This window comes from Polyodon spathula, chromosome 17, assembly GCF_017654505.1.
Source record: "Polyodon spathula isolate WHYD16114869_AA chromosome 17, ASM1765450v1, whole genome shotgun sequence".
Taxonomy (NCBI): Eukaryota; Metazoa; Chordata; class Actinopteri; order Acipenseriformes; family Polyodontidae; genus Polyodon; species Polyodon spathula.
The window spans coordinates 1,374,912-1,402,864 of record NC_054550.1 but is presented as its reverse complement, the minus strand read 5'-3'; the positions used below and the strand labels follow the sequence as shown (position 1 = coordinate 1,402,864).

At 36.6% G+C, this 27,953-nt stretch overlaps 1 protein-coding gene and 3 non-coding genes across 12 annotated transcripts; all 4 read left to right on the top strand.

The window, feature by feature from the left end:
* Window positions 1-41: 41 nt before the first annotated feature.
* Window positions 42-27,953, top strand: LOC121329854 (cytoskeleton-associated protein 5-like). 9 transcript variants are annotated; one of them, XM_041275770.1, is made up of 47 exons: window positions 42-60; window positions 3,676-3,754; window positions 4,187-4,380; window positions 4,505-4,711; window positions 5,020-5,191; window positions 5,301-5,427; window positions 5,945-6,045; window positions 6,475-6,588; window positions 6,687-6,791; window positions 7,182-7,271; window positions 9,416-9,580; window positions 9,690-9,818; window positions 10,004-10,159; window positions 10,345-10,446; window positions 10,638-10,748; window positions 11,696-11,788; window positions 11,880-12,065; window positions 12,231-12,325; window positions 12,597-12,654; window positions 12,962-13,087; window positions 13,905-14,041; window positions 14,522-14,696; window positions 15,003-15,116; window positions 15,316-15,444; window positions 15,540-15,734; window positions 15,865-15,988; window positions 16,979-17,094; window positions 17,530-17,628; window positions 17,930-18,055; window positions 18,258-18,407; window positions 18,693-18,896; window positions 19,207-19,342; window positions 19,503-19,696; window positions 19,800-19,972; window positions 21,882-21,905; window positions 22,175-22,348; window positions 22,626-22,746; window positions 23,252-23,431; window positions 23,810-23,997; window positions 24,167-24,242; window positions 24,388-24,576; window positions 24,763-24,900; window positions 25,311-25,394; window positions 26,155-26,166; window positions 26,514-26,676; window positions 26,811-26,962; window positions 27,268-27,953. In XM_041275770.1, the coding sequence occupies exons 2-47, from the start codon at window positions 3,698-3,700 to the stop codon at window positions 27,499-27,501; spliced, it is 6,195 nt and encodes a 2,064-aa protein (XP_041131704.1). In that variant the 5' UTR covers window positions 42-60; window positions 3,676-3,697; the 3' UTR covers window positions 27,502-27,953. The 9 variants fall into 9 exon arrangements, with proteins under 9 accessions (XP_041131704.1, XP_041131703.1, XP_041131711.1 ...); XM_041275769.1 differs by lacking the exon at window positions 42-60 and adding an exon at window positions 1,366-1,460; XM_041275777.1 differs by lacking the exons at window positions 42-60; window positions 12,962-13,087 and adding an exon at window positions 1,366-1,460.
* Window positions 19,003-19,113, top strand: LOC121330435. Its single transcript, XR_005951865.1, has one exon. It is a non-coding gene; the product is annotated as a small nucleolar RNA SNORD67 (small nucleolar RNA).
* On the top strand, window positions 22,791-22,883 carry LOC121330436. Its single transcript, XR_005951866.1, has one exon. It is a non-coding gene; the product is annotated as a small nucleolar RNA SNORD67 (small nucleolar RNA).
* LOC121330434 lies at window positions 23,591-23,703 on the top strand. The gene has a single exon (XR_005951864.1). It is a non-coding gene; the product is annotated as a small nucleolar RNA SNORD67 (small nucleolar RNA).

Here is a 27,953-nt window from a genome sequence, read left to right as displayed (position 1 = left end):
AGTATATTTATATTTATATTTTACCTTTTAAAACCGTATTTAATCTGGATTATTTTAGAGGTGAGTACATTTGTGTGGGGGATGAAACTGCGTTCTAACGTGTTTTACGTCATACAGTCAATAGCCATATTCGGTTTATTGTAACGTATGGCTATATTAATCTCTTTGATTATGAATTAAGGCGTATGCTTCTGTTTTTATGTCTAGATTAGCTGTTGCCAAAGAAGCGCCCTTGTTTTTTTCTTGGCAGCTGTAAGAAAAGCATAATAACCAGGTGTATAGCACAAATCGGGCTCAGTCAGTGTGTGTCATGTCATCTCGGTATTTGAAAATTTAAATGGTATCCGATTGCACAAAACATATACATAAAGATAGAAAATAAACTATCGAACAATCGCCTGTTGAGGTTCCTGATCCGGCCGTGTTTCATGTGCACCCACAACTAAAATATTTTACTTCCAGTGGTCACTTTGACTCTGTCCTCTTGTATATGTATCCCATCATGGAACTATAAATGGCCAATAGTTTATGTATTGTCATTATTGGCCTCCTAGTAATGATGCTATGCCTTGTGATAAACCATAAGCTGTTTCAAATTCGTTTTCCAAAACACCAATATTTACGTGGGCAGGAGTATTGGTGTTCAGTTAATACAATAAAGCGGAGAGGTGTTTTGACCCTCTTGGAGTTTAGTACTTTACAGTAAATGGCTGTATTTTCCCATGCCACATTATGACGTTTTTTTAACTTGTAATATGGTCATATGAGCTTTAGGCTAGCTTAAAAAACAACTTGATTTGAAAAATTTAGTGGTTAGTTCTGAAATGGAACATTTGTTACAGTCTGTTTGGATAATATGTCGGCAGCGGAGTTAAAGTTGTCTTAATGATTTAACTGAACTTCCAAGTGCTGGATATGAAACATTTGGTACGTGGTTCCATTCAGCCATCGGTAATATGATGAACATTTGGGTATGAGGTGAGCGCTTTGTGATGGACAGAACTGTTTGTACAATTGTAAAGATGAACCAGAAAAAGATATGCAATCGATGTGACTCCCTACAGCCCCGTTATATTCCAAAGGGTTTTCTGCCTTGATTGATCTTCTGAACAGAAGAAAATACAGTCTGAGTAACTTGTTCTGTAATTGCTGGAGCTGCGTTACGAAATGAAGTTGTCACTAGTAAGTATGGGTTTGGTTGTTTGTAGTTAAAATTGTATTGTGGTTATTGTGCATTTTACCGGTACTTGCACTTGCATAACGTTGAATTCTATGTGGAGACAGGGTAGTGATGTGTGCGGTTTAAATGCCAGCTTTAGCTTGTTCCCAGTGTTGCTGTACTCCTGTCTTTGGCTGAGTGAGCCCCTCCCTCGGTCTCTCCGCCCTTGGAGGCGTTTCAGACCTCAGAAATGGTCATATATCTGCACTAAAGTCATCGGTCTGCCCGGGTAACTAGAAACGTAAGTAAACAAACGCTATTGTTTCATTTTTGTGCCTTTGAAAGCACTCGATGTTAATATAAAGCCTCAGTGTACTGTCGTTTGTTTTGTGTTTCTTGTTAATTAATTCAAGGTGGTGACTGCTGCGTTTCCAGGGCCTGGTAGATGGCTGTGCTTTTGTGACAAACAATAGTAGCTCTGTTAGCTTTAACACCTTCGGTATTTATTACCTTTGATAACTTCTAGAATTTGAATGACGGGGTTTCGAGGTTTTATTTATGTATTTATTTATTAAAGGGTAGGGTGTTACACGAGATTGCATTGCAGTGTGTTTGCGTTGTTTAGGTTCGCAGGCTAAGCAGGGCCCTGTGCTGGGTCTTTACTGATGCTCTGCTGCGAGTGAAAACTGTACAAAACAGTCCAGTGATGACCAACAAACGATACGTTTAATATTATATATATATATATATATATATATATATATATATATATATATATATATATATATATATATATTAGCTCAAAGAGCCAGCTGCCCTATATATAGAGAGATATATCTATCTATCTATCTATCCATGTCCCTCTATTTTAAGACGGGCAGTGCAGTGGTCCTCGCTTATCGAGATTACCAGTTTTTTAAATGTTTCAGTTCTGTCAGTGAGTGATTTGAAATTTAAATTAGATTTTTTTTTTTTTTAACAACTTGTGGGTTAGTGTATTCGGTGTATGGTGTTTTTTATATGTGTATGCAATTACATAGTAGTTTGCTATATTTTGCATCTAGGTGTAAAATGTACCCTGTCTTCCAGCTTGTCTTGTTTACTTAGTGTTACATCTTAAAATGTCTTGGTGCTGAAAGCAGCACAATAGGCATGATTGCTTTACTTCCACAGTTTATTGTGTTATGTAAACAGCGTGCTTTGTGATATAATAAGGCTGAATTGAGGGGATTGTGAGACCCAGCCTGCACAGACCCACACAGTTTAACACAATTGGCTTGGGTTGTGTTTTCTGAATGTTGTTCCTCAAGATGTAGATGTGTTTCATGCCTTTTGCTTGATTTAAATCAATGACTCTGTTTAATGTAGTAAAAACAAAAAAATAAATACATTTATAAGTGATCATTTTTAGGAAAATAAAATTAAGCCTAGTAAGCAATTGTTGATTCCAACTCGGGAACTTAACATAGCATGTTTCAAAAGGCACTAGTCCTTAGGACTAGTACCACAATTGTTACTTTCTAACCCTGCAGTGTCAGAGACCACAACAGTAGTTTCTAAATGTTTAAGTAGGAGTTTTGATTGATGGTTATTACAATTTTAGAATGGTTAAGTGTATACATTTTATTTTTTAAACTCACATTTTAAATGTAACAGCTTTGAAACATTGACATCTCCTCCTCCCAGCTCAGTTTGGGAAGCAAGGTGCCAGCGAGCTTCCTTAATGCCACTTCCTGTAACTGCATCCCTCTTCTGTGAATGGATGGCTTAATAGAGAGTCCGGCTATCATGGCTTGCAAATAATCATTAAAATGAAATTATTTCTTATGAACTGGAGTGATTCCACTTACTGTTTTTTTTTTTTTTTTTTAATAAAAACATGAAGCAGCCAATGACAGTGCTAGCAGGGAGGGGCTGTAGTTAAATTGGACCCCTCCGGGAGATCATTGACAGAGATTAGGCAAGGTATGGCTCACCTTGCAAGCGTGAGCACCCTCTCTGCCTTTATGAAAAATGCTTTCCTGTTAAATGTACTGACATACAGTACGCCTTTTGCTTCTTAAAGAATATTTCTTTATTGGTTTGCATTTGTACCAGTTATGTGAACCCTTGCATATGCTCGTATGAAAATAGTCTTTCACTTTAATAGGCACACAAACATAGTGTTATCAGTTGCCGTAATTACTATATTTGCAGTGTAGCATAACAAAACAGTAACCAGTATACCGACTCTCCTGTACATTCAGGGGAGATTTAATGTGTCCAGTAAGAGCCATGCTTCATTTATGCCTGTTTTGATTTATTTTTTCTTTGCAGTGAAATGTGCTTTACAAAGTAAAATTCTATGTGGATTCTTAATTCTTCCATGAGAATTGATATGCACAGTATCATTGGTTGCGTAACATTGACAATTCGTGCTTTTCAAACTCTTACAACACACAAACACAGTAACATTTGGAAAATAACAGATCCTCAGGATTCTTAAATTTAACATGTGATTGTTCTCTTTGGTTTAGACTTAAGACAACACGTGCCACCATGGGGGATGACAGTGAATGGATGAAGTTGCCCATTGAGCAGAAATGTGAACACAAGGTGTGTGTGTTTTTTTTTTTTTAAATAGTTTTTTTTTTTTTCATATGTTAATGCAGGAACCAGTTCAGTTGCTACTGACTCAACTGTTTTAAATAGAATTTGTTCAAGTATGGCCAGGGACAAAAACGTAATATGCAAATACTCTTGAAATGTATTGAGACAAAAATGACCATAAAGTCCTGCATTTTAAATAAAATAAAACTTATGCAAAGTATGCATAGGCTTAATGAAGTATGAAATAAGTAACGCATTCTACTGTAGAGAAGTTGCTGTGCTTTATTTTTGTAAATGTTTGTTTATTTTTACTAGATGTTCTGAGGCATATTAAACAGGTTTTTTTGGTGTTGGTCCATTTTTCTCAAACTTTATGAATCCTTTTAGTTAAAAATAAACACCTCTTCCTTCACTCAACACATTTTTTTCTATTTATAGTTGTGGAAAGCAAGATTAAATGGCTACGAGGAAGCTCTAAAGTTATTTCAGAGGATTGATGATGAAAAAAGCCCTGAATGGTCAAAATACCTTGGATTAATAAAAAAAATTGTTACGGACTCGAATGCTGTTGCTCAGTTGAAAGGTCTGGAAGCAGTACTTGCTTATGTTGAAAATGCGCATGTGGCTGGAAGGTAAGAAACCTTGCAAATCTATTTTCCTGACTAACAATAACAAATGCAAATCATGTTTTACTGTAAATAGTTATTAACCTTAAGGTTCTCAAAGTAATGTCATGGTTTTTCTTTTTCGTTTTAGAACTACTGGAGAGGTTGTGTCTGGTGTCGTATGTAAAGTTTTTAATCAGCCCAAAGCCAGGGCAAAGGAACTGGGATTAGAAATCTGCATGATGTATATAGAGATAGAAAAGGCAGAGGCAGTTCAGGAAGAACTGTTAAAAGGATTGGATAACAAAAATCCCAAAATTATTGTAATGTGCATTGAAACAATAAGGAAAGCGCTCAGGTGAGTTACTGTTGTGGCATTAAACATGTTGGATGCTACTGAGCAATGACCTAATGCTGAACTTTCTCTGCATGTGTGAATTGGTTTTACTTGACTGTAGACTACCTCACACAATAACTGTTAATTTTGTTTATTGCATGTCCTGCTGAGTTTAAAATTCAATAAAGAATGTTAAATCTATGAAGAGCAGTATCTGTATGCCTCAGACCTATACTAGTATAAAACTATTATTTGTAACATTGAGTTTTTGATTAGCTTTTTATTTATAGTTTGTGCTTCATTTTATGTTTTTTGTCCACTTTTTCTAGTGAATTTGGTTCGAAAATTGTTACATTGAAGCCAATTGTCAAAGTGTTGCCAAAATTGTTTGAATCTCGAGAGAAAGCTGTTCGAGATGAGGCCAGATTGTTAGCGGTGGAGATGTACAGGTGGATTAGAGATGCTTTGCGACCTCCACTCCAAAACATTAACTCTGTACAAGTAAGGGATATATCAGAATTTGGGTATTTAATTTGGTACTGGTACCAGATGTGTATTTACACCACCGCCCCTTAAACTGTTCATGTAATCTAATGTTTGCTCTTTCTAGTTTAAAGAGCTGGAAGAAGAATGGGTAAAGTTGCCACCATCAGCCCCAAAACAGACACGATTCCTCCGCTCACAGCAAGATCTAAAAACCAAGTTTGAACAGGCAGCGAGTTCAGATGGAGTTGATGGTACGGTGTATGCAATGTACTGTAAACACTTTTGTCTTTTAGGTCGATGCTTTCTAAATCGGCTGTGAAATGGCAGTTGTTAACGATGCCACTCTTCCTCGTTGACACCTTGTACAATATTGGGCTACTGTCATGTAATTTCCATTACATATTGGCCTGGATTCAGTTAACAGACAAGAGCTGTCAAACTTATAACAGAGTTGTTACAATTCATTTGGACCTGCTGTTTTTCATTCTGGGTATGGTATTGCATAAATACATGCCATGGTGGTAGCATTGACACCTATAGAAATGCTACTCCTGCCACTGACACAAGGTGTCACTGTCAACCATTCCTCTTTTTCCCTGTAGTTTACTTTTTCAAGGCTCTAGGGTGCATGCTTTTTCCTGTGGTGTATCCATCAAGTGAATTCCTAGTGGTGATAACACCATGTTATTAAGCCCTGGAATATAATTGTTTGTGCTAGCAAATGGCCTGTGACTTGTTTGTTTGATGTGGTTTGTGTGTTCCTTCAAGGGGATGAAGATGAAGAAGCTCCCCCACAAGTGGATGCTTATGAGCTCCTGGAAGCTGTTGAGATTCTTTCGAAATTACCTAAAGATTTCTATGAAAAAATTGTAAGTATGGTGTTGGAATGGGATTAGACTACCCATTTTTAAATTTTTTTACATTTTGGAAGATGTGATTGTAATCTTTTCATGACAATGGTGGCCTTGTTACCCAGCTATTGTACCATCTTTGAAAAATGTAAACAGACCAGGGCTCTGTCTTGAAATGTTTCTTAATCCTAAACTTTATTGTATAACACTGCATCTTCAATAAATTATTTCTAGAAAATCACTTGTGCACTGCACTTCTAAACATGTCTGTCAAGAAACAACACCATGAATAGTTTGAGGAAGTGTGTTTTTCTCCAAGGTTGTAACTTGCAGTATAGCAGAATGATGTGATCTACTTGTTAATGTTCTGATGTAAGCTAACATTTATTCAGCTGCTGTTTTCCTATTTTAACATGCCTTACTGAGTCTTTATTTTCTATAATGTAGGAGGCAAAGAAATGGCAGGAAAGAAAAGAGGCTCTGGAAGCTTTAGAAGTCTTAGTAAAAAATCCTAAAATAGAAGCTGGAGACTATGGGGATGTGGTCAGAGCACTTAAAAAGGTATGCATTTGGCAACACAAGCAGATTAAATGTAATTTACTTACTGCATACTAGACTCATTTTTGGACCATGTTCAAGATTTTCACATTATTTTTCAGGTTATTGGAAAGGATACAAATGTTATGCTGGTTGCAGCAGCTGCAAAATGTGTTGTTGGATTGGCTACTGGGCTGAGGAAGAAGTTTGGGACGTATGCATGCCTTGTAAGTTCACCTTTTGACCTCTGTACTATTATTACTTTAAATACATTGTAATACAGCCTAGTGTAGTTTGTCATTTTACTTTATTTAAATACTAGGTAAAGTGTGATTTGTATTTAAATCTACATTTGATATAAATTTTATGATTTTTTAAAATGAACATCTAAATGCCTTTTACTTTCCCAGTTCTTTCCTCTACATATCTAGTTAAAGAAGTGCTTTCATTCTGAAGTTATCTGCAAATGTTCCTTTTAATTTAGCATTGAGAATCTTATAAAATATTTGAAATGTATGTGTGGATATTTAATTGGCATTGCATGTTGATTTTTAAAGGAATAAACTTTGTACCTTTCCAGTAACTAGTCAAAGTAAACAAGTTATTTTTTATTTAAGGTGGTGCCAACTATTTTGGAAAAATTCAAAGAGAAGAAACCAAATGTGGTTCAGGCTTTGCAAGAGGCAATTGATGCTGTCTTCCTTACTGTAAGTGAGTTTGAAATTAGAAATGTTTAATGATGTATAAATGATGTTAGTTTATTTATTTTTTACTATTAATACTAGGGATTGAATTTCAAAGAGTTAACATTTTCAGGTATTTTGATTACCCGCACTCTAGTCCCTGTTCCCAATAATTAAAGTAGTGTTCTGCGGTATTCCGGTATATCTGCATGATAGAAAAATTATACAATACCTAACTGGGGTAAAAAAAAATTCAATTGAGTCTTATTTTTGGTGATATTGTGTTTTTTGATCCTAGTTGGTTTTTCTGAGACTTCAAAACAACACTTAAGCAAAACAAGTTCAGTTTATACCGGAAAAAACTAACTTTCCTTCGCCGCACATTCTCGGAAAATTTAATTGCAGTACTACCCAAGTAACGCCATGGCGGACATGGGAAAACAGCTGGTTTCTAAAGCCAATTCCACAAGTGTAGTGTGGAACTGTTTTGGCTATCTATTTAAATGAAAGTAGCAGTCTGGTTGAAGGTGGACATCCAAAATGTAGGAGGTGTTTGAAAGAAGTCAGAAACAAGGGAGGAAATGCCACCAATTTATTTAAGCATTTGTCGGATCGCCACCCCAATCTCTTTGCTGAAGTGAAGCGACAGCAGGTAAGTTAGTGAAAATGGTTCTGACGTCAGTATCTTGGAGGCTTTATTGGGGGTTCTGAGTCCTCTTTCTGACTTACCTGATGCTCTGAGTGGAGAAAAGCAAACAACTATTTTTTCTGTTCTCCCAGTTATGTGGAAGATTTACACTTCACTTTGTTATTGACACAGACCAAAATCTTGCCAAAGAAATGAAAAGCCATTGTGGCAGATCTGAAGAAGCGCTATGAGAGTGAACCACTTCAAACAGTTCTCAACTGTGCAACATAAATTAATCCTCGTTTTTAAGAACACATTTGTCCTGGACACAGAAAGGGTTAAGAGAGCTCAAGAATTGTTTCAGGACAAGTCAAGTCAGGAGAATCTTGAACTCTGACAGCCTAGCAGAACCAGACAGTGAGGAAAAAAAACATGACCTTAAAAGATTGCTTTCCAGCATAAAGACTCAAGAGGATGAGAAACCCTTCAGAAATAAGTCCTGCCAGCAGCACTGCAAGATGTGCTACAGAACAATTAGAAAATGAGTTTGCTTTCTGTGAGAAGTGTGAGGAAATAGAAGCTCATGAAGATCCACTATTGGTGGAAACTTAAGTCCACCACATTCCCTATGCTTGCTGGTTTTGCAAAAAGGTTTCTTTGCATTGCAGCATCCAGTTGCTCTTCTGAGCGAGTGTTCATCACATCTGGATTTATTTGCAGTCCTAGATGAAACAGTCTCATCCACGAGCATATTAATATGCTTGTTTTTCTGGCAAAACTTTTGCCACTTGTGAAAAATTGTTAGTGTGCTGCAAAAGGCACCCTTGTTGTAAATTTAGGTAAAGAATTAGCCTCTTCTAAAAAAATAAATAAAAATAAGTGTGTGCTGTAGTACTAGTGTGCAACAAGAAAGTCTTGTTTTAGAAATTGAAATTCTGGCAAAATTTGCCAAAAATGTTAGTGTGCTGCAAGAGACAGCCTTGTAAATTCTGGTAAAGAATTTGCCTCTTCTGCTACAAGACAATCTTGTTTTGTTAAACGGTTTCATTTTTTTCCATTCCTTAGAGCACCTCTAAGACATCCCTGTATATAAACATCTGACCTAGTAATAAAAAGCATGCTTTGGGAAGTATGTGTTATTTTGTTTTATAGTACTATACATTTTGAAACACCAGTGGGACTGGGTATGCTTCTTTACATTCATCCCTGCATTAACAGTTCTATATAAGAAATAGAGAAAATAGTGTGTCTCCTAAGTTTTCTTTACATTTGTATTTAAGTCACTGGCAATGACTTTGATTATACTGTTTTCTGTATTTTTTGCATAAAGTGAACTTGTTTCAACAGAAAATATAATTAAACAACAAGCATTCCACCATCTTGTTAATCGTCAGCATTTAAAAAAGTGTTTTGCTTTTATTAGCTGATATGTAAAGCTTTAGTCTTGTACTCGAATATGTAATATGCTGTTTTGAATAATCTGGACCCTTATGGTCTGAACTAATCAGTAAATAGCAATGTTTTTTTTTTCTTTTAATAGACTACATTGCAAAATATTTCTGAAGATGTACTGGCTGTGATGGACAACAAGAATCCTTCAATCAAACAGCAGTCATCTTTATTTCTGTCAAGAAGCTTTCGCCACTGCTCTCCCTCCACGTTGCCAAAAAGTCTCTTGAAACCATTTTGTGCTGCACTGCTAAAGGTATGGCATTGCTTAATTTTGTAGAAGTAAGAATTAACAGTTTTTATTGTGAAAGACTGGTCTTCATTGCTGTAGGATTTTGTTTCTAATGCATTGCCATCCCTTGCAGCAAATTAACGATTCAGCCCCTGAGGTCCGAGACGCTGCTTTTGAAGCACTTGCTACTGCACTGAAAGTGGTTGGAGAAAAAGCTGTGAATCCATTCCTGGCTGATGTTGATAAGCTCAAACTTGACAGGGTAAGATTAGTAAAGGGCCCTGTCCAGCAGTGCTCAAAGCCATTGTAGATCACTTTAATTACAAATGTACTTCCTGTTAAGTAATAGATAATGAAAACCTGAATGTTTTCTATTTATTTACTTAGAATGATAATTGTCTGTTGGAACATATGACACTTTTTGGTTGAATAATGTTTAATATCTAGATTAAAGAGTGTGCTGAGAAGATTGAGTTAGCTGGCGGAAAGAAAGTGGCTGGAGCAGAAAAGAAAGATGTGAAATCTGCCACAAAGACTGCACCGGTAGCTGAGGCTCCACCTGCAAAACCTGCGGCCCCCCCAAAAAAGGCTCCAGTGGTCAAGGTAAGAGCATACCTCAAGTGCACCTTGGTATTGGGTGTTTTCAGATATCCAAATTAACGACTATTTGGCAGGTTAAGGAATGTGGACATGTTTTTCTTTAATTCTGGGTCCTTTCTGGTGGACCTAGCTTCCAATGTGTTTTGCATCAACATGGATGTTAACTGTTTGTTTGCTCTCCATGTTAGGCTGGTGGGCCTCCCAAGAAGGGAAAAGTAGCAGGAGGAGCTGGTGCTAAAGGGAAGAAAGCAGCTGTTGAGACTAAAGATGTGGTGGAGACTGAACTTTCTGTAAGTAGCTAATGGATGGAACAATAATTATATACAACACTATTCCAGCATTTACGTTGTAGTGGGTCATTTAAAACTTTTTGTTTCTGAATTTATAAACCGATTTTTTTTATCCCCCCCCCAATAGAAAACAAACTTGTGAGCTTGTGTGACCTTGAGACCTTTCATTTAACATTTTATTTGTTCCACAGGATGAGGCATGTGAAGAGAAGGCTTCGGCTGTGCTTCCTGCTTCCTGTATGCAGCTTTTGGGCAGTAGTAATTGGAAGGAAAGGCTGGCTAGTATGGAGGAGTTCCAGAAGGTAACTTAATTTTTCAAGTTGCAAGCCACCCATGCTGCTGGAACTAATGAGCATTACAGTTTTAATAATGTGGGGCCATATGTACATTCTCATCTTTTTTACGGTTAGTTTTACAGACCTTGATTTAGCTCTAGTTTTGGAATACCTTACCTAAATTAACATTGTGTAGTCCAAGGATAGTTCTAAATGGGCTCTCTGAAACTAGCTGTTAATCTATCTTGGTCTAGAACTTTTTTTAGTCAGTGTAAAGTGTCGTGGTCATGTGGCTGTTGCAGGTGGCAGGAAACACTCGAGATTAAAATGCCAAAAGTAAGCTTTTATTTAAGCCTCAGGTTAAAATTGGCTACTCCCAGAGCTACACGAGCTTGCCGGTATATTTTCATTTGTTTCAAATATGAAATGTTAACATTTATGTGCAAGCGCTTTCACTTCTCTTCAGCTAAAAAAAAGTCTGAGCTTTAAAATAAACTTTAGCAACTTGCTGGTAACACGTTGTATCCTTGTAAATCATATGTGCACCTGTTCATTACCAAACTCAAATAGTTACAGCGATGGTCTCCAGAACTAACTCTTACTGTATCTTTGCATTGCAATTTGTTATTTTACATTTTCAATGTTAATCGCAACCAATATTAGACAGTCTTTAGGATAATATCCTTCCGTTATACAATGGTGTACGAGCTTAGTGATGGAGTGCGTTTCTCTTGTTTTCACTCTGACAGTCAGTATTGGTGTTTTCTGTATGCTATTCTTAAATCTTCAAAATTTTGGATCCCAATAAAGCAAACCAATTGCTATTTTTATTGATTTTTTGTGTTATAACATGCTTTGTCAATTCAGTGCTCAGTGTAATATGAACTTGTACACTTAGTATCTGATTTGAATTTAACGTTAATCCTGCAAATTCTGTTCTCTAATTTTGGTTCTGCTTGGTATGTATTCCTCAGGCAGTAGAGCAGATGGAGAAAAATGAGATGCCCTGCCAGGCCCTGGTTCGGATGCTGGCAAAGAAACCAGGCTGGAAAGAGACAAACTTTCAGGTACTGTGAAGAGTGGGGTTATCCTTGTATATGTGCCCTTGCATCCCCTTGGTTCGATGCTTCTAGAATTAATGGTGTGTTTTTTCTGTAGGTGATGCAGATGAAGCTTCATATTGTTGGACTGATTGCTGTAAAAGGAAACTTCTCTAAAACCTCTGCTCTCGTTGTTCTGGAGTGTTTGGTCGACAAAATAGGGGATGTGAAGTGTGGAATTAAATCCAAAGAGGCCCTTACTGCAATAGGAGAGGCGTGCTCGTTGCCATGGACTGCTGAAAATGTTAGTATTAAACCGTACACTCTTTTGATAGTAATTTTGTATGGAAGGAAGATTCCTAAAACAGCAAACCTTTTGTGAAGTAATTACAGTAAAATATGCCATTTTATTTTATTTGCATTCCAATTAGATAATGCATCTATAAAAAAAAACTATCATGTTTTGCAGGTTGTGTCAATGGCTTTTGCACAGAAGAATCCAAAAAATCAAGCAGAGACATTAAGCTGGTTGGCAAATGCAATGAAAGAATTTGGTTTTTCTGGGTAAGCTAAACATTAGAAGAACAGATTTCATTGAACGCAGCAAAGTTTAACTGTTAGATGTTTTTTGAGCTAGTAGTTTGTACAATGGATTATGTTGGCCTTAACACATGAATGTTTTAGTATTAATATGTGGTGGTTATAGGGACAAAAATGGGAACTGATTGTACTGAAGCTAAAAGGCTTTTTAAATCCCCGAAAGCCCACGCTAACTTTTTGGTACACCATTGAAAAACGTGTCAAAACTTGTATTTTTTTTTTTTTTTTAAAACAGGATAAATGTAAAGGCTTTCATTAATAATGTCAAGACTGCCTTGGGTGCAACTAATCCTGTAAGTACTATATTTTCTTTAACGCTAATGCAGCTGGTTACAAGTATTTTTATGAGATATTGAATCTCTGCCATTTCACTTTCGTTTAATTCTGTGCAGTTCTTTACAAACTTCAATGGGTCCACATTGAGAATGCTGTTTCTCATCCTCATACCTTGCCCTTGCATGTGTGATTGCCCATTGAGATTAATTGTTTAATTAAATGTTTTTGAACTTGACATAACCCACACTGATTAAATGGAATTCTGCCAATGGTGAGTTAATGCTTTTAACCTACTAACTCGTAAGTTGTATACTTTTCCTATAGGCTGTAAGAACCTCTGCTATTGCTTTGTTGGGTGTTATGTACCTGTACATGGGCACTCCCCTCCGTATGTTCTTTGAAGATGAAAAGCCAGCCTTGCTAACGCAAATTGATGCAGAATTTGAAAAGGTGAGGTTCACATGTACCCTTGATGTCTGGATATTAGATCTGTTCAATTGTCTTCAGACTTGATAACTTGCATAGCCTTTTTGCATCTTGGTATTTTTTGTACAGTGCAGTTGTATTCAAAGTTTGTTGTGAAATTACTGCTGCTATAACACTGTCAATTTCCAGTACATTATGAATGGATATGCAGTATTTTTAACCCTTTTCAGTCCTACTTTGGACCAGGTCCGATATTACGATTTTCCCTTTCCAGTCCGATGTCGGACCCTGTCCGACATCAAAAAGCCGTAAAGCACAGGCCTCTAGTCGTTTTTTCTCTGTAAAAAAAGCAGAGAAAACCATTCAATGGCAGAGTGAGACAGATAGGAGCCGAATGAAGCCGAAAAAAAGGGGCGTGAGCAGTAGCTAGCAGCTGCACCACAGAGATAAGATGGACACGCTCAAAGAATATCAGACATTTGCAGAGCTTTTTGAGATGTTATAGTAAAAATAATTGTATCACAAAACAAGTGATCAGTATGCACGTCCTAAAGAGGTATGTGAAAAATACAGCGAACAAAGGATGGGGCTTGGCTGGAGATGCAGTACTGATGTTTTGCCATGCAATGTGTGTTCAACCTGTTTTACAGGGGTGGGGGGATTTTAAACAGCACGTGTGAAAATAAATTGGACCTGACAAGCGCTGAATAAATGGACTGCAAAGGGTTAATTTAATTTGATTGACTGTTTGTTTTTGCTATATCTGGGGGATTCAGATTACAAAAAAAAAGACAGTCACTTTTCTCAAATGTATTTAAATGTTGGCATATTTTTGGAACAGATGCAAGGTCAGACACCCCCAGCTCCCTTTCGTGGTTCTATCAAGAAGGGAGGACAGGATGAAAGTGAGGAGGCAGAGGAACCAGATGATGAAGGTGGAAATGATGTCATGGATCTTTTGCCAAGATCTGATATTGGGTTTGTCTTTTCACTAGGTTCACCTGACAAAATGCATTCTGTATTTTCAGTATCTGGGATTCTATTCAATAGTCTTATGTTAGTCCCAGTTTTCTCAATACATATATCAATCAATCTTTATTTTATAGCACCTTTCATAGGGGACCACCATCAAAGCGCTTTACAAGATGCTTTGACAAGAAAATCCAAGAAACCATTCGATAAATTCATTGAACAAACTAATTGCGCAGTTCATGGCTCAATCTAATGGCCCCTTGCTAAAAGTTGATTGAATTGTCCCACTTTATTTTATGTATTGGCTGAATAACTGGGGTTTATAGATGCATTTGTTTAGTGTTTAAGTTGGTATACATCAGAAATACTGATGTATCTTTTTGTAATGTTACTTGGTGCTGCAAGAGAAAGCTATCGGTTTTTGTCATCATCCCCACCCCCAAATTATTTGGGTTGAATCTGTTTTTTGGTTTGTTTTAATTTCAGCGAAAAGATTACTTCTGATATGGTGTCAAAGATGAGTGATAAGAACTGGAAGATCAGAAAGGAGGGACTGGATGAAGTAGCAACTGTGATTAATGAGGCCAAATTTATTCAGCCAAATATCGGAGAGCTTCCTATAGCACTGAAAGCGCGCCTTGGGGACTCTAATAAGATTCTGGTACAATATCTGCAATATTTCTAAATGCAAAGCTTGTGATTAGCTGCTGATTTACTGTACTAGACACCTTGCATTTTTATGTGGAACTTTGACTTACCTAGCAAGATCCAGTCATTGGAAGCTTGGCATCATGTACTTTATGAAATATCACCACAGCTACTGCTGGCTGGTGATGTGGCCTGTATTGCCTTGGTCATAAAATCCAATTGTAAAATGTTTTTAGGGATAAGTACATGAGTCTCATGCTAGTTATTTATTTAGATTAGGTTTTCCAAATTCCTTAAATGCAATGCTTTTCTCTTTAAGCTACAACAAACACTGACGATCCTGCAACAGATAGCTACAGCCATGGGCCCCAACATCAAACAACATGTTAAGAATCTTGGGATTCTTATTATTACAGTGCTGGGGGACAGCAAGGTAACTTAATTGCCTTTTGAAGTTGCACATAATATATTGCAAACATTGTGTGAAATAAAATCACAACCACCCAATTTGTAGTTTATCTGCAGTTTAACATATATAAGATGAAATTATGTGCTTGTTTTTGGCCATGTTATTGAATTTGTTGAATTTAATTTGATGTAACGAAGACCTCAAAGCAATTAATGTATTGCAGAGTAATGTTCGAGCTGCAGCCCTCGCAACACTCAATGCCTGGGTTGAACAAACAGGAATGAAGGAGTGGTTGGAAGGAGAGGAGCTGTCTGAGGAACTGAAGAAGGAAAACCCCTTCTTGAGGCAAGAGGTAAGATGCATTACAATTCTTATATATATTTTTTACATATTGTAAAACATTTTTAAATATTGATAAGATTAAATTCACATTATCCCCTGCAACAGGTTTTAGGTTGGCTGGCAGAAAAGCTACCCACACTACGCACTGTGCCCCCAGATCTCATGCTATGTGTGCCCCACCTGTACTCCTGTCTAGAAGACAGGAATGGGGATGTACGAAAGAAAGCTCAGGAAGCTCTTCCAACATTTATGATGCACCTTGGATATGAAAAGATGTTTAAGGCTACAAGTAAACTAAAGGTACTGCTTTGAGTTATGAAGATAGAACTCAAAGGTGCTTCATAATATGCGGTTAATTTCAAATCACATCGTATAGATTTGAGAATCCCCTTAAACATTCAGACTTTTTTTTTTTTTTTCTTTAAACTAGACTGCATCCAAGGACCAGGTTGTGTCTTTGCTGGAAAAAGCCAGGACCAACATGCCAGCTAAGCCTGCTGCTCCTGTTAAGGCTGCTGCCTCTAAACCAGCAGGGAGTGTAAAGGCTGCACCAGGTACTTCAAACTTGTTTAGCAGATGCCCTTATCCAGGGCGACTTACAATTTGTTAGTGTCACATTTCAGAATATTACGTTACTGGCAAGGGCAGTTACAAAGTACAGTAATATCAAAAGATCATATTCAAATAGAGCAAAAAGAGTACAGTAAATATTTGCATGTTAGAGCAGGGTTTGACTAAGTTCACTTAGAAAAGTATTTGTTTATACCAGTAAAGTCCATGTTACCCTTTCATGCATTGACAATAGCTGTTAACATGTGGCCTTACATTTTCTAAATGTCTTACCAGTGAAGCTTTATTAAGTTGCAGATCTGGTATGTTTTCACTACCTGACCTATCGCTGCATATGTACTAAGCACCTTAAAATAAGAACATATTTGTGGATCTCTTAATATACATTGGTGTGGGTCATACTTGTTTTTAACCCTTTGCAGTACTATGCAAGACCAGATCCAACATTAGTTTTCCCTTTCCAGTCCGATGTCGGACCCTGTCCGATATCATCAAAAAGATGTAAAGCACAGGTCTCTAGTCTTTTTTCTCCGGAAAAAGCAGAGAAAACCTTTCAATGGCTGAGTGATAGGAGCCGAATGAAACTGAAAAAAGGGCACATCTCATAGCCCCATGCATTAGAGAACACGGAAATAACAAAGGAGATGGCTGCTTCTGCATCCAGTTCTCAAAGAATATCAGACATTTGCGGAGCTTTTTGAGATGTTATAGTAATAAAATGATGACTTGGATCGCATTGGAGGAGTTTGCTGATAAAACGAGTATTCAGGAGAGGATTTATCAGTATGCATGTCTATAAAGGAGATGCTGAGTGTCCTTTTGTGACCCATTGCCTTTTAAACCTGTTTTACACACGTTAAACAATGCATGTAAAATAAACAGCATATGAAAATAAATTAGTCCTGACGTGCCTGACAAGCGCTGAATAAATGGACTGCAAAGGGTTAACCTTACTAACTTGTCTTTAATTGTAGCTTCTGCAAAGCCTCAGCTTTCTCCAGCATGTGATGAATCTGAAGAGTGTGTTCCTGATTCTTCTAAACCAGATCCCAAGAAAGCCAAACCAGCTGGAGCTGCTGCCAAAGGAAAGGTAAATAAAAAATAATTAAAAAATAAATACTCTGTTGTCCAACAGCTAATGTATTTAAGAAACTTTTTTTAATTAAATTTTTTTAAAGCTTTATTTGTTTTTACCACTTAACCCTGTATGGTAGACATCACAATAAATACAATAGATTATTTTTAAAACATTAGTTGATTTAGGTCCGAGAAACATGCTTCAAGCTGCTTTAGTTTCAAGTAGAGCCCGAGGTTCCCAGCCTCATCTGCAGGTTTTGGGTTAGCTTTCACATGTTGTTTACAACATATATTGTCCTCCTTGTCTTACTAGTAAGCCTTCAAAAGCAATAGTTTTTGAATGTGCATTTTAAATGTGCTTAAATTTAATGTGCTTAAATCGGTTTACAAAGCTTAAGTGCTACATTGTCACAAGTAATACATTCAGTGGTAACTTTTGTATTGATAGACAACTTCACAGTCTTCAGATGCTAATGACAGTATGGGGAAGGCTAATACAAGCCTCACTAAACCCAACAACCAAACAAAAGGAAAGTCAAGTAAACAGGTACTTTATAACAGAGGGTGGCTATACCACTTTATGCATGAAGATACTGGTGTTATTTTCCTGGGTTTAGAATTGACTTCACCTGGGGGAAATGTTTTAACCCTTGAATTATTTTTTTTTCTTTCAACCATCTTTTTGGTTTCCAGCGTACACACAGTAGGTGGTAAAGGCATGTTATCCTTTTTGTGGAGAGCCAGCACAGTACTTAAACCCTTTTCCATGAAGTGCATTTACTGTATTCACCATCCTACTGCATGGTTATTTTCATGATCGCTCGTCTGTAATATTTAATTGTTTCTAGGGTGTCATTGGTAAGAAAGCACCAATCAAATCAAATGCCAAGGAAGAGGAGGACAAATCTGGTCCCATTTTCACCCATGTTCCCAATGGAAAAGAACAGAGAATAAAGGAAGAAAAAGGATTGAAGGTATACCTACATTTTTTTTTTTTTTTTTTAATTACTGAGCAAAATCGTATTGGTCCTTCTTGTTTTCTTTCCTTAAATGTACAATTCATGTCTTTGACCCAGCCTCTATTTTTAAATGTAGTTCCCATTACACACATTTGCTTAATGTTGTTGGAATTTTAAAAGGTGATGTAATCTTTTTTTTTTTATTTTCTTTTTTTAGGTCCTTAAGTGGAACTTTACTACTCCTCGAGATGAGTACATTGAGCAGTTGAAAACTCAGATGTCAAGCTGTTCAGCAAAGTGGCTTCAGGACGAGCTCTTCCATTTGGATTTCCAGCATCACATCAAAGCTTTAACAGCCATGATTGAGGTAGTGTTGTGTGATGATAAATATACTTGTAAACATTCTTCAGTAAAGATAACCTAGAAGTCTGGCAGCATGCACATTGTACAAAGAAAACGCATTGGGACAGTTTACAGGTTATTTTTTGATAAACTGTTGAAAGGCATTGTATTTTGAACATCAGCCAATGGTGATAAAATCAATACTAAATGTGATCTCATTAAGTATTGTTCATACCGCAGATTTTGACTTCACAGTACAGTAGATCAGAGGTAGAATTGTTTTTCAATTGTTTTTGTTTTGTTTAAATAGCACTTAGAAGATGAAAAAGATGCTACTATAAGCTGCTTGGACCTGATTCTGAAGTGGTTTACTCTACGTTTCTTTGACACCAACACCAGTGTCCTTATGAAGGCCTTGGAATACCTGAAGATGCTCTTCACAATGTTGAGCAGAGAGAACTATCACCTTAATGAACATGAGGCTTCATCCTTCATCCCATACCTTGTACTCAAGGTCTGTGTGTGTGTGTGTGTGTGTGTGTGTGTGTGGTTTCTTTCTTTTGCTTCCATCTAAATGTGGAAATTAGGATTTTAATTATTTGCTGTGTCTAATTCCTACAAACAAGAGTGAGTTGCACAGATTGTTGGAGCAAGCAGTGCAGTGGCACAGCAGCTTCAATCAGAATATCCCTGATGACAGACCAAAGTGCACAGGGGCCATCTGACTCGGAGTGAAAGTAGACCCTTTCAGTTGCTATCTGTTTGATTCATTTCATTCACAACATGCTGTTTTTGGCTTTAAATCAATGTTTCTCTTTGTCAAGGTTGGAGAATCAAAAGATGTTGTACGTAAAGATGTGCGTGTACTTCTCAGTATGATGTGTAAGGTCTATCCAGCAAGCAAGGTTTTCACATTCCTAATGGATGGGACAAAATCAAAGAACTCAAAACAACGAGCTGGTAAGTTTTTGGAACTCGCTCATAGAAAAATAACCATATGCTTACAGGATATATCTATCTGTTGAACATACAACACCATGTCTACCAAGATTTTAAACTAATAGTTGTTAAACCAATTCTGTATGAATCCACCCACCCCTTTTTTTTAATTATTTTAAAGAATGTTTGGAGGAACTGGGCTGTTTAATTGAATCCTATGGAATGCATGTTTGCCAGCCTACAGCAGCAAAAGCACTTAAAGAAATTGCAGTTCATATTGGAGATCGGGACAACTCTGTTCGTAATGCTGCCCTCAACACTGTAGTTGTTGCATATAATGCCTGTGGAGACCAGGTTTTCAAACTAATAGGAAATGTAAGTACCATTACATTTTAGGATTAAATTCTGCACCAATTGTCCATATAAAATATACCAAAGCTTGAAAAGGCATGTCAGTAACTCAATTTTTGATCACCAGCTTTCAGAGAAGGAGATGAGTATGTTGGAAGAAAGAATTAAACGCTCTGCCAAGAAACCAGCAGCTGCGCCTGTTAAACAAGTAGAGGAAAAACCACAGAGATCACAAGGAGGAAATCCCAATGTCAGTTTAATGCGGAGGCCACCCTTGGAGGAAGTACCTTCAAAATTAAAGTATGTGTAAATTACTTGCAGTTAATAGGAAATTAGTAGAATTACTTTGTGTTCTACAGCTATGGCCAAAGGGTTTGCATCACCCTATATAATTAACACATTGTGATACAGTCGAATGGAACCTGCTAAATACTGTTATGTTAACCTATTGAATTACATGCTACTTTAGTAGTTATCCATGTACTATTCTGGCTTCTGGTGGACTTGTGATAATTGATCGCCTAATGAATAAAATATCTACATTTATGTTCATATAGGTTTTCTGTCTCAATCCTAAAATTCTAGGTGATTCAGAACTTTGCCATAGGTGTAGTTTAGTTGTCCTTCATTGTACTTTCACATTTCCTAGTCATTTTTAAAAGTATTCCTTGATGTTTCCAAGAAATGGTTCAAGACACTTAAAGGTCCCTGGTTATTTTGGGTCCTAACTAGGTGTGTTGCGATATGCCTTTTTAATAAAGATAATCCCTATATAAATTCTAACAATTCTGTTGTCTATTTAATAATTGTGGTTTGTTTATTTGTTTTTGCCTGAGACGCTTCAAATTGATAGGATGCAAACAAAATCTATAATAGGAACATCCAGTAGATGGTGGTAATTAACCTTCCACTGGATTTTATATATCCACAAAAGCAACAAATATGGGAAGATGGCGAACAACAAACTCTTTCCTCCTAAAAAAATAGATAAAAGCAGTGTCTGGGAACATTGTGGTTTTGAAATAGGGCCAATTTATAAATTGCCGAACTGCTGTTCTTTCAAACAGCAACAATATGACGAGTATGTTTAAGAGATCACCACCAAGTGCTTATAAAGAAGCAACATCGCTGAGGAACAAAGTGTTTAATAAAAAGTGATAAACGAAATGAACGTGTGTGTATAATAATAATAATAATCCTAATGTAAGATTTTTTTATTAAAAACCTAAATTCAGTATATTTTAAGCTACATAGCTTAAGGAGGAAAAACATTTTTACGCTATTTTAACACAAGGATATAGTTTGTGTGTACACTTGAACAGGAACGGCAATATATTTAAAGGCTACTCCCTAAATGCTCGGCGCACTGTGTCCTTGCCCCCCCTGTTTTGTAATTATTTAACTATATTGGTGTTTTCAAACATGAATTTAATTAACATTTAACATTTTGTTGATTTTTGTAAAGTCACATTTCAAAGCCCCCTGGGTCCTGACTCTTGGCGCCATTGTTATGGTCCTAAAATTGTTGCCTTAAGTTATATCTGCTATATACTTTTGTAGTTATGAACGAGAAACATTTGAAGCTGCAAGGAGGTTTGGCCAGCTAGTCTGTATTCAAATTTATTCTGCATATTCTGGAGTAAAACTTAGGGCAGGCTGATTTGACCAGCTTCATTTTAAAAAATGTGTTCAACCCAGTAAGTGTAGCTATTTGATTTGGGAATAAGACATTTTTAACTTCCTTAAATCAGACTAACAATTATGAGAAACACCCAAACTAATCTCCTGTCAATAACTATTCATTTTTATTTCATTTTGGAAGTATTCTAACAAATACCCAATACATATGCTTTTAGATAGATACTTTTTAAAAGACTACTGCTACCTATATCTGTTTTTTCTGTATTTAAAAATAGTTTTGTAAATCCTGTAGTATTATAATTAAGCACCATATTGTTAAACACATTTTAGCTTATATATAATATATAAATAAATGTTGTGCTATATCGTGATAATACCCCACAGAATAAGTCTAGAATTCATATCGTGACATCCCTAGTCATAACAGTGATTCAGTTCAAATGGTCACGCTTAGGCCTTGGTGTCACTATTTTTAACATTACATTGTTCACATCTGCCTAATCTTCTACCAGCATGTGTTCTTTCTAAGTGTGCTTTCTAACTTCTTTCACTGCTTTCCTATGGACAGAATAATGTATCGTACCTATAGGATGTAAGTATTTAAAATCTATAGTGGTGGAAAATCCCTTCGACATTTCTGGCAATAATGGTTTGACAGTACAATACTATTTTAAGGTTCAGAATGTTGCTTTGTTTATGCAATCCTTTGAAAAACTGCCTTTTTAAGTGCTTTACTGCCTAACAAATTTTTGCAAAGTGAAACAAGTCTGTCCTTTTTCTGCACCTATCAGTCTTAACACAGTCTATTTATTTTAAAACTTATATGTAATCTTAAACCCATGTGTGTTGTCTCTTCAACAGCCAGTCCAGATCTCAGAATGTACATCCGGAGCAATCTTCTCCTTCAATTCCAAGAGAGTTCCAGTTGGACCTTGATATGATTGAAAATGATCATACTAGAGTCAGTGAGATGCCAGATTTGGTACAGCATAAACTTGATGAACTCTTGGAGCCAGTCTTAATACCAGAGCCCAAGTAAGTAATAATTGTGGAAGAAAACAAATGTAGATGAAACCGCATGTTTTAAAAAGACAGCTAAACTACAGAATATCTTGCTGGATTGCTCATTCTCAAAACTGTTGATGCCTGTATTTAGTATGTTAATGGGCCATGGTTATGCTGTCTTGACATTGTCAATCCCAGGAATATTTAAGTTTGAAATTTGTTTCCAATCATTTTCAATGGCTTAATTATCTAGAAAGTAGGCACTGTATGGTTATGGCAAACTGGTAGTTTTTTGTTTGTTTTTCAGGATCCGTGCAGTCTCTCCTCATTTTGATGATATGCACAACAGTATAGCCTCCACCATAAATTTTGTCATCTCGCAGGTAGCTAGTGGCGACATTAACACCAGTATCCAGGCCTTGGCACAGGTAGGAGATCATGAGCTTTACAAAATGGGTTTTAAACAGTGCAGGTTAAAAGAAGAGTTGCATAGCAATGCAGTGACACAGTTGCTTCAGTCATTGCTGATGACGGACCAAAGTGCACAGGGGCCATCTGACTTGTATAGACTTATTTTAAACTGTCTGTAAGGGCATCCTTTTGGATTAATTGACTTGATAGTTACCTGTTTAAACAAATTCAAGTGGCTACTACTCCATCAAATGTATTTATTTTTATTTTAAGAGAAACAAAACTTGTTCTGCATTACATCCATGGGTGCCAAGAAAATCATTAGCTGTACTGGATATGGGATACTTGAGGATGAGTTCAGAAATGTATCTGATTTTGTTTCTGTATACATTGATTTCATCTGTTCTTGACCTGTACTCAATTCTTAGCACTTTCATTGCATAGTTTTGTTTAAAAATGTTCACTTGCCTGCAATATGGATAAGGGTGCATAGTGATTTTTGTACTTTATATTATCCCATAGATTGATGAGGTATTGCGACAGGAGGATAAAGCAGAAGCTATGTCTGGCCACATTGATCAGTTCCTGATTGCAACGTTTATGCAGCTTCGCCTTATCTACAGCACGCACATGGCTGATGAAAGACTGGATAAAGATGACATTGTCAAGCTTTACAGCTGTATTATTGGGAATATGATTTCAGTAAGTTGTAATAGTTTATACTTAAGTAAATGGAATGTTAACTAAACTTCCACAATATAATAAAGTACACCTAACAGCAATACTGACCTGATGCAATATGTTCTAAAGGCTTTTGTATTTTGCCAGAGATGGCTTCTAGTACTTGAGTAACATAATTTATCTGAGAGTGATGAGTTGCACAGACTGTTGGAGCAGCAGTGCAGTGGCACAGCAACTTCAATCAGAATATCCCTGATGACAGACCAAAGTGCACAGGGGCCATCTGACTCAAAAGCATTATATTGGAAGACTTGCCTGGTTGGGCTATCTGTGGTCTTAACTGATGGCTCCTGCTTTGCTGTGTGTTTTTTTTTTTTTTTTTTTTTTTTTTTTTTAAAGCTATTCCAGATGGAAATGCTGGCCCGGGAGGCATCAATGGGAGTGCTGAAGGACTTGATGCACGGATTGATTACTCTAATGTTAGATTCTCGAGTAGAGGACTTGGAAGATGGGCAGCAGCTCATCAGATCTGTCAATTTGCTTGTTGTTAAAGTTTTAGAAAAGTCAGATCAGACAAATATATTAAGGTAAGAGATGATTAGTATGTGTTTCTTTTTGCCCTGTACCCTACCAAGTACAGCATAATACCCAAAAGGGGATTCCTTTTGATGATACTGTTAAACCACATTTTAAAAGTAAATGTGAAGGCAGTTTTTATTAGCACTTCATTATTTACTTTCTGTTTTTTTTTTATAGTGCTCTCCTTGTGCTTCTGCAAGACAGCCTCCTTGCCACTGCAAGCTCACCAAAGTTTTCAGAACTGGTCATGAAGGTAATCTGTTGCTTGTGTTTTTTTTTTTTTTTTTTTTTTTTACTGTATTTAAATGTAAACTGATTGCTGTATTATGACCTTTTTAAAATTAAGTTTGTGTAAACCATGATATTCCCTGTTGACTTTTTTTTTTTTTTTTTTTAAGTGCCTGTGGCGTATGGTTCGACTCCTTCCAGAGTCCGTTAATAATATCAATCTAGACCGAATCCTTCTGGACATCCACAACTTTATGAAAATATTTCCAAAGGATAAGTTAAAACAACTAAAAAGTGATATTCCACTGAGGACCCTTAAAACACTGCTGCACACTCTCTGCAGATTGACAGGACCAAAGGTATATCTGAGGAAGATAATTGTAAAGTATTTGTTTTTTTGAAGAAACTACTTTTTTAAAGGTTTAGTGGATGACAGAAGCTTTAATAAATATTGAGTTTTAATTAGATAGGTGTGAGCGGCAACATCAATGATTGATTAATCCTGAATTGTTTGTCTTGGAATCAAATAAATTCTGTGTATACAGATCTTGGATCACATGACCATGATAGAAAACAAGAATGAATCAGAGCTGGAAACACATCTTAGACGGGTTGTGAAGCACTCCATGGATCAGACCAGCTCAAAGTCTGACAGAGAAACAGAAAAAGGAGCCAATGGAATGGTATGTTTAGTAGACCATATTACACACTGAAGCTGTTAGTTGTATTGTGTCCTCAATATAGAATGAGTATTGGTGTCATGTCAAATAGCTATATAGAGTTGCTTGCATTTCTTTTTTTACATTTTGTCTGTTTTGTGGCAGTCCTACAATCCTTTGTATTCACTTACTAGCTATTTAAATGAAAGTAATGTCCCTTTACGTACTTAACGTAAGGTGGTTTTCAGTTCCTGTAGCAAAGTGGTAAGAATTTGAGACATGTAAAGTAGGAGGGACACTGCTGTGTTTGTGTCCCAGACTCGTCCATTGGCTTTACTGATTGTACAATATAAAGCTTTCAAAGAACAAAACACTTTTCCTGGGCTGCTAAGAATAAAGATTTTGTGTTTCCTAAATAACTGTTACATTTGTAGGATGAAATGGCTTCTAAATCAAAAGTGAGTGACATCCTGGCTGAAATCTTTAAGAAGATAGGTTCCAAGGAAAATACTAAAGAGGTAAGTTTTCTGTATTTAGTCCTCAGCAGTCAGTACTGCTTAACATCAGTTGTTAAAGTGAAATGAATTGTATTCGTGGAGCATTAGGTATCTTTCATACTTGTTCTGTCAATCTGCTCTTGCTGTTGAAACTGTTCACATCACTGTTTCATACATGAAGAGAATCAAATCTGTGTGATCTTCTTTGGCACAATGATTTGCCAAAGCTACATTTGTTTTGATCTGGGACAGGTTTTGAACTAATGTTGACTTAAGCGAGTGAGTAAACATGTCTCCGGTGGACTATTTAATTCACTGTTATCCAGAGTCCTGTGGACATCCCTTTATACAAAAGGGCAGTTATCAAAAAGTCCTTCCAGCACATGCCAATCCCACTTCAGCTTGTGTTTTGTGTACATTTTACACTTTCTAATCCGGGCACTTAATGATTCATAAAAACTTAGGAAGTGAATTTAGTTGGAACTGGAGTTAATTTTGAAATTAACTTTATATACATTTATGAAGTTTTACTGGTTAGCTTTTTTTTTTTTTTGTTTTGTTTTAAAGGTATAAAACACTACTTCAGTTTGAGGTGGGACAGTATACAATTAAAGTAACAACTGCTAGAGGTGCAGGCATTTTGCTATGTATTTTTACTATTTCTGAGTTTATTCAAAGAAGATTAAGCTATAACTAAATCGTGATAAATCGTCCTGAGGGGAAAATAAACAAAAGAATAACATTTTCAGATAAGTCTTACATTGTCTTTTTTCATCCCCAGACTTCAGATGAGGTGAGTTGTTCCTCCTTGTGACCAAAAATACAATAGAAAAAACACGGTCATCTTGAGTAAGGATATAGGCAAGAATTTATTCCTGTTTCCAGAAATTGTCCTGGGATGAAATTGGTTTTAAATCTGTTTTTGTTTCAGTATAAATCTGAGTTGTTTCCCTCCTAATTGTTGCTTCTGTTTATTTACTTTATTCAGCTTCAACACAAAGTATACATGTTGAATTGATATCTATCCATAGAGATGCTGGACCTGTGTAACCCCAAATTCTCAGCCCTTTTATATTTTGTATTTGAACAAATCCTTACTCTTCACACACAGTGCTACTTTGTATATTTTTTTTTCTAAAGGGTTTAACAGAGCTTTATGAATATAAGCAGAAGTATTCGGATGCAGATATCGATCCCTTCTTGAAAAACACCTCCCAGTTCTTCCAGAGCTATGTAGAACGAGGTCTCCGGATGATAGAGTTGGAAAGAGAGGGCAAAGGAAGAGTTCAGTCCTCCAGTTCAGGTAAAGCTGGAACTGCACAAATACATAATCATCCTTACAAGGTGGTGGTTTATGCAGTTAAATGCACTATTTTCATGTGGTTCTCATGTGAAAGTCTGACACTTTTCTAAATGTGCTGTTTCCTTTATAAACAGGGATTAGCCCACAAAGCGCAGATACGTTTGTGCCCAGCTCAACCGCTACTGCACCGTCAATCCCTACCAACGGAGAGGAGGTTAAACCGGCCGTGTATCTGGAGAGGTTAAAGATTCTCCGGCAACGGCATGGTCTAGAAAACAATTCAAAGGTATTCACTAGTTTGATTCACCTCCTGTGGCAACATTTTTTTTTTATAGCCCTGGAGCAACAGATTGTCTCTTCAAAACCAAGTTGGCTTTTACAGAGATTAAATAACTGACACATGGTGTTTGCAAGACATTCGTTATCTTAAATATTACAACAAACTAATTTTGCACTTACTGACTGCCATTAACTTTCCACAATTAATTGAGAGATACTGTATAGTTTCATTGGGTATTCAGTGTAATGATCTCTATTTGTGGGGGCGTATTGCTGCAATCAAACTTTTTTTTTCTCCCCTCCCCATCACAGCAACAAGAGGAGAGATCACATCTTACATCTTTGCTTTCAAAGCCGTCGGCCCCCACAGTCGCTTCCTCAACAGACATGCTGCACAGTAAACTCTCACAACTAAAGGAGTCCCGAGAACATTACCATCAGGAATCTAATCAATCACACACACAGAGCAGCAGTACCACGTCCTCTGTCACCAACCTCGATGACTTGAAAAAGAGGCTAGAAAGAATAAAGAGCAACCGTAAATAAAACCGGCTTTAGCCTGGCTCACTTACCTGAACCAGATATCTTCATAGCTATTGGCCACCTTTTTTGGGCCTTGGTGTGTATAAACAAACATGTTTCATGTATAATACAGTGGACTTTTTTTTGTTAAGTATTGTGGCACATTATTTGTACATACGTCAGGCTTCCTAACCACTTGAGCAATCAAAAATTTCATGTTTTAGTGTACAGTTTCTCTGTGCAAACGGCTGTAATGTTAAGGAATTTTGTCTCAGCTGTTTCAGCTTATCTTTTTTAAGATCGTTAGTAAGATGTTTTCTCTCATTTCTGTCCAGAGCTTTTAAACCTAGAATGTTAACTGTTAGCTTGCTTTTTTTTCCTTTTGTGAACTCCTGTACATGTAAAGCATTGGTTCTATGAAGGAATCATGAAGCATGGCATGAAGTAATGTTTGTAAATAAAGGTTGCATTAACTA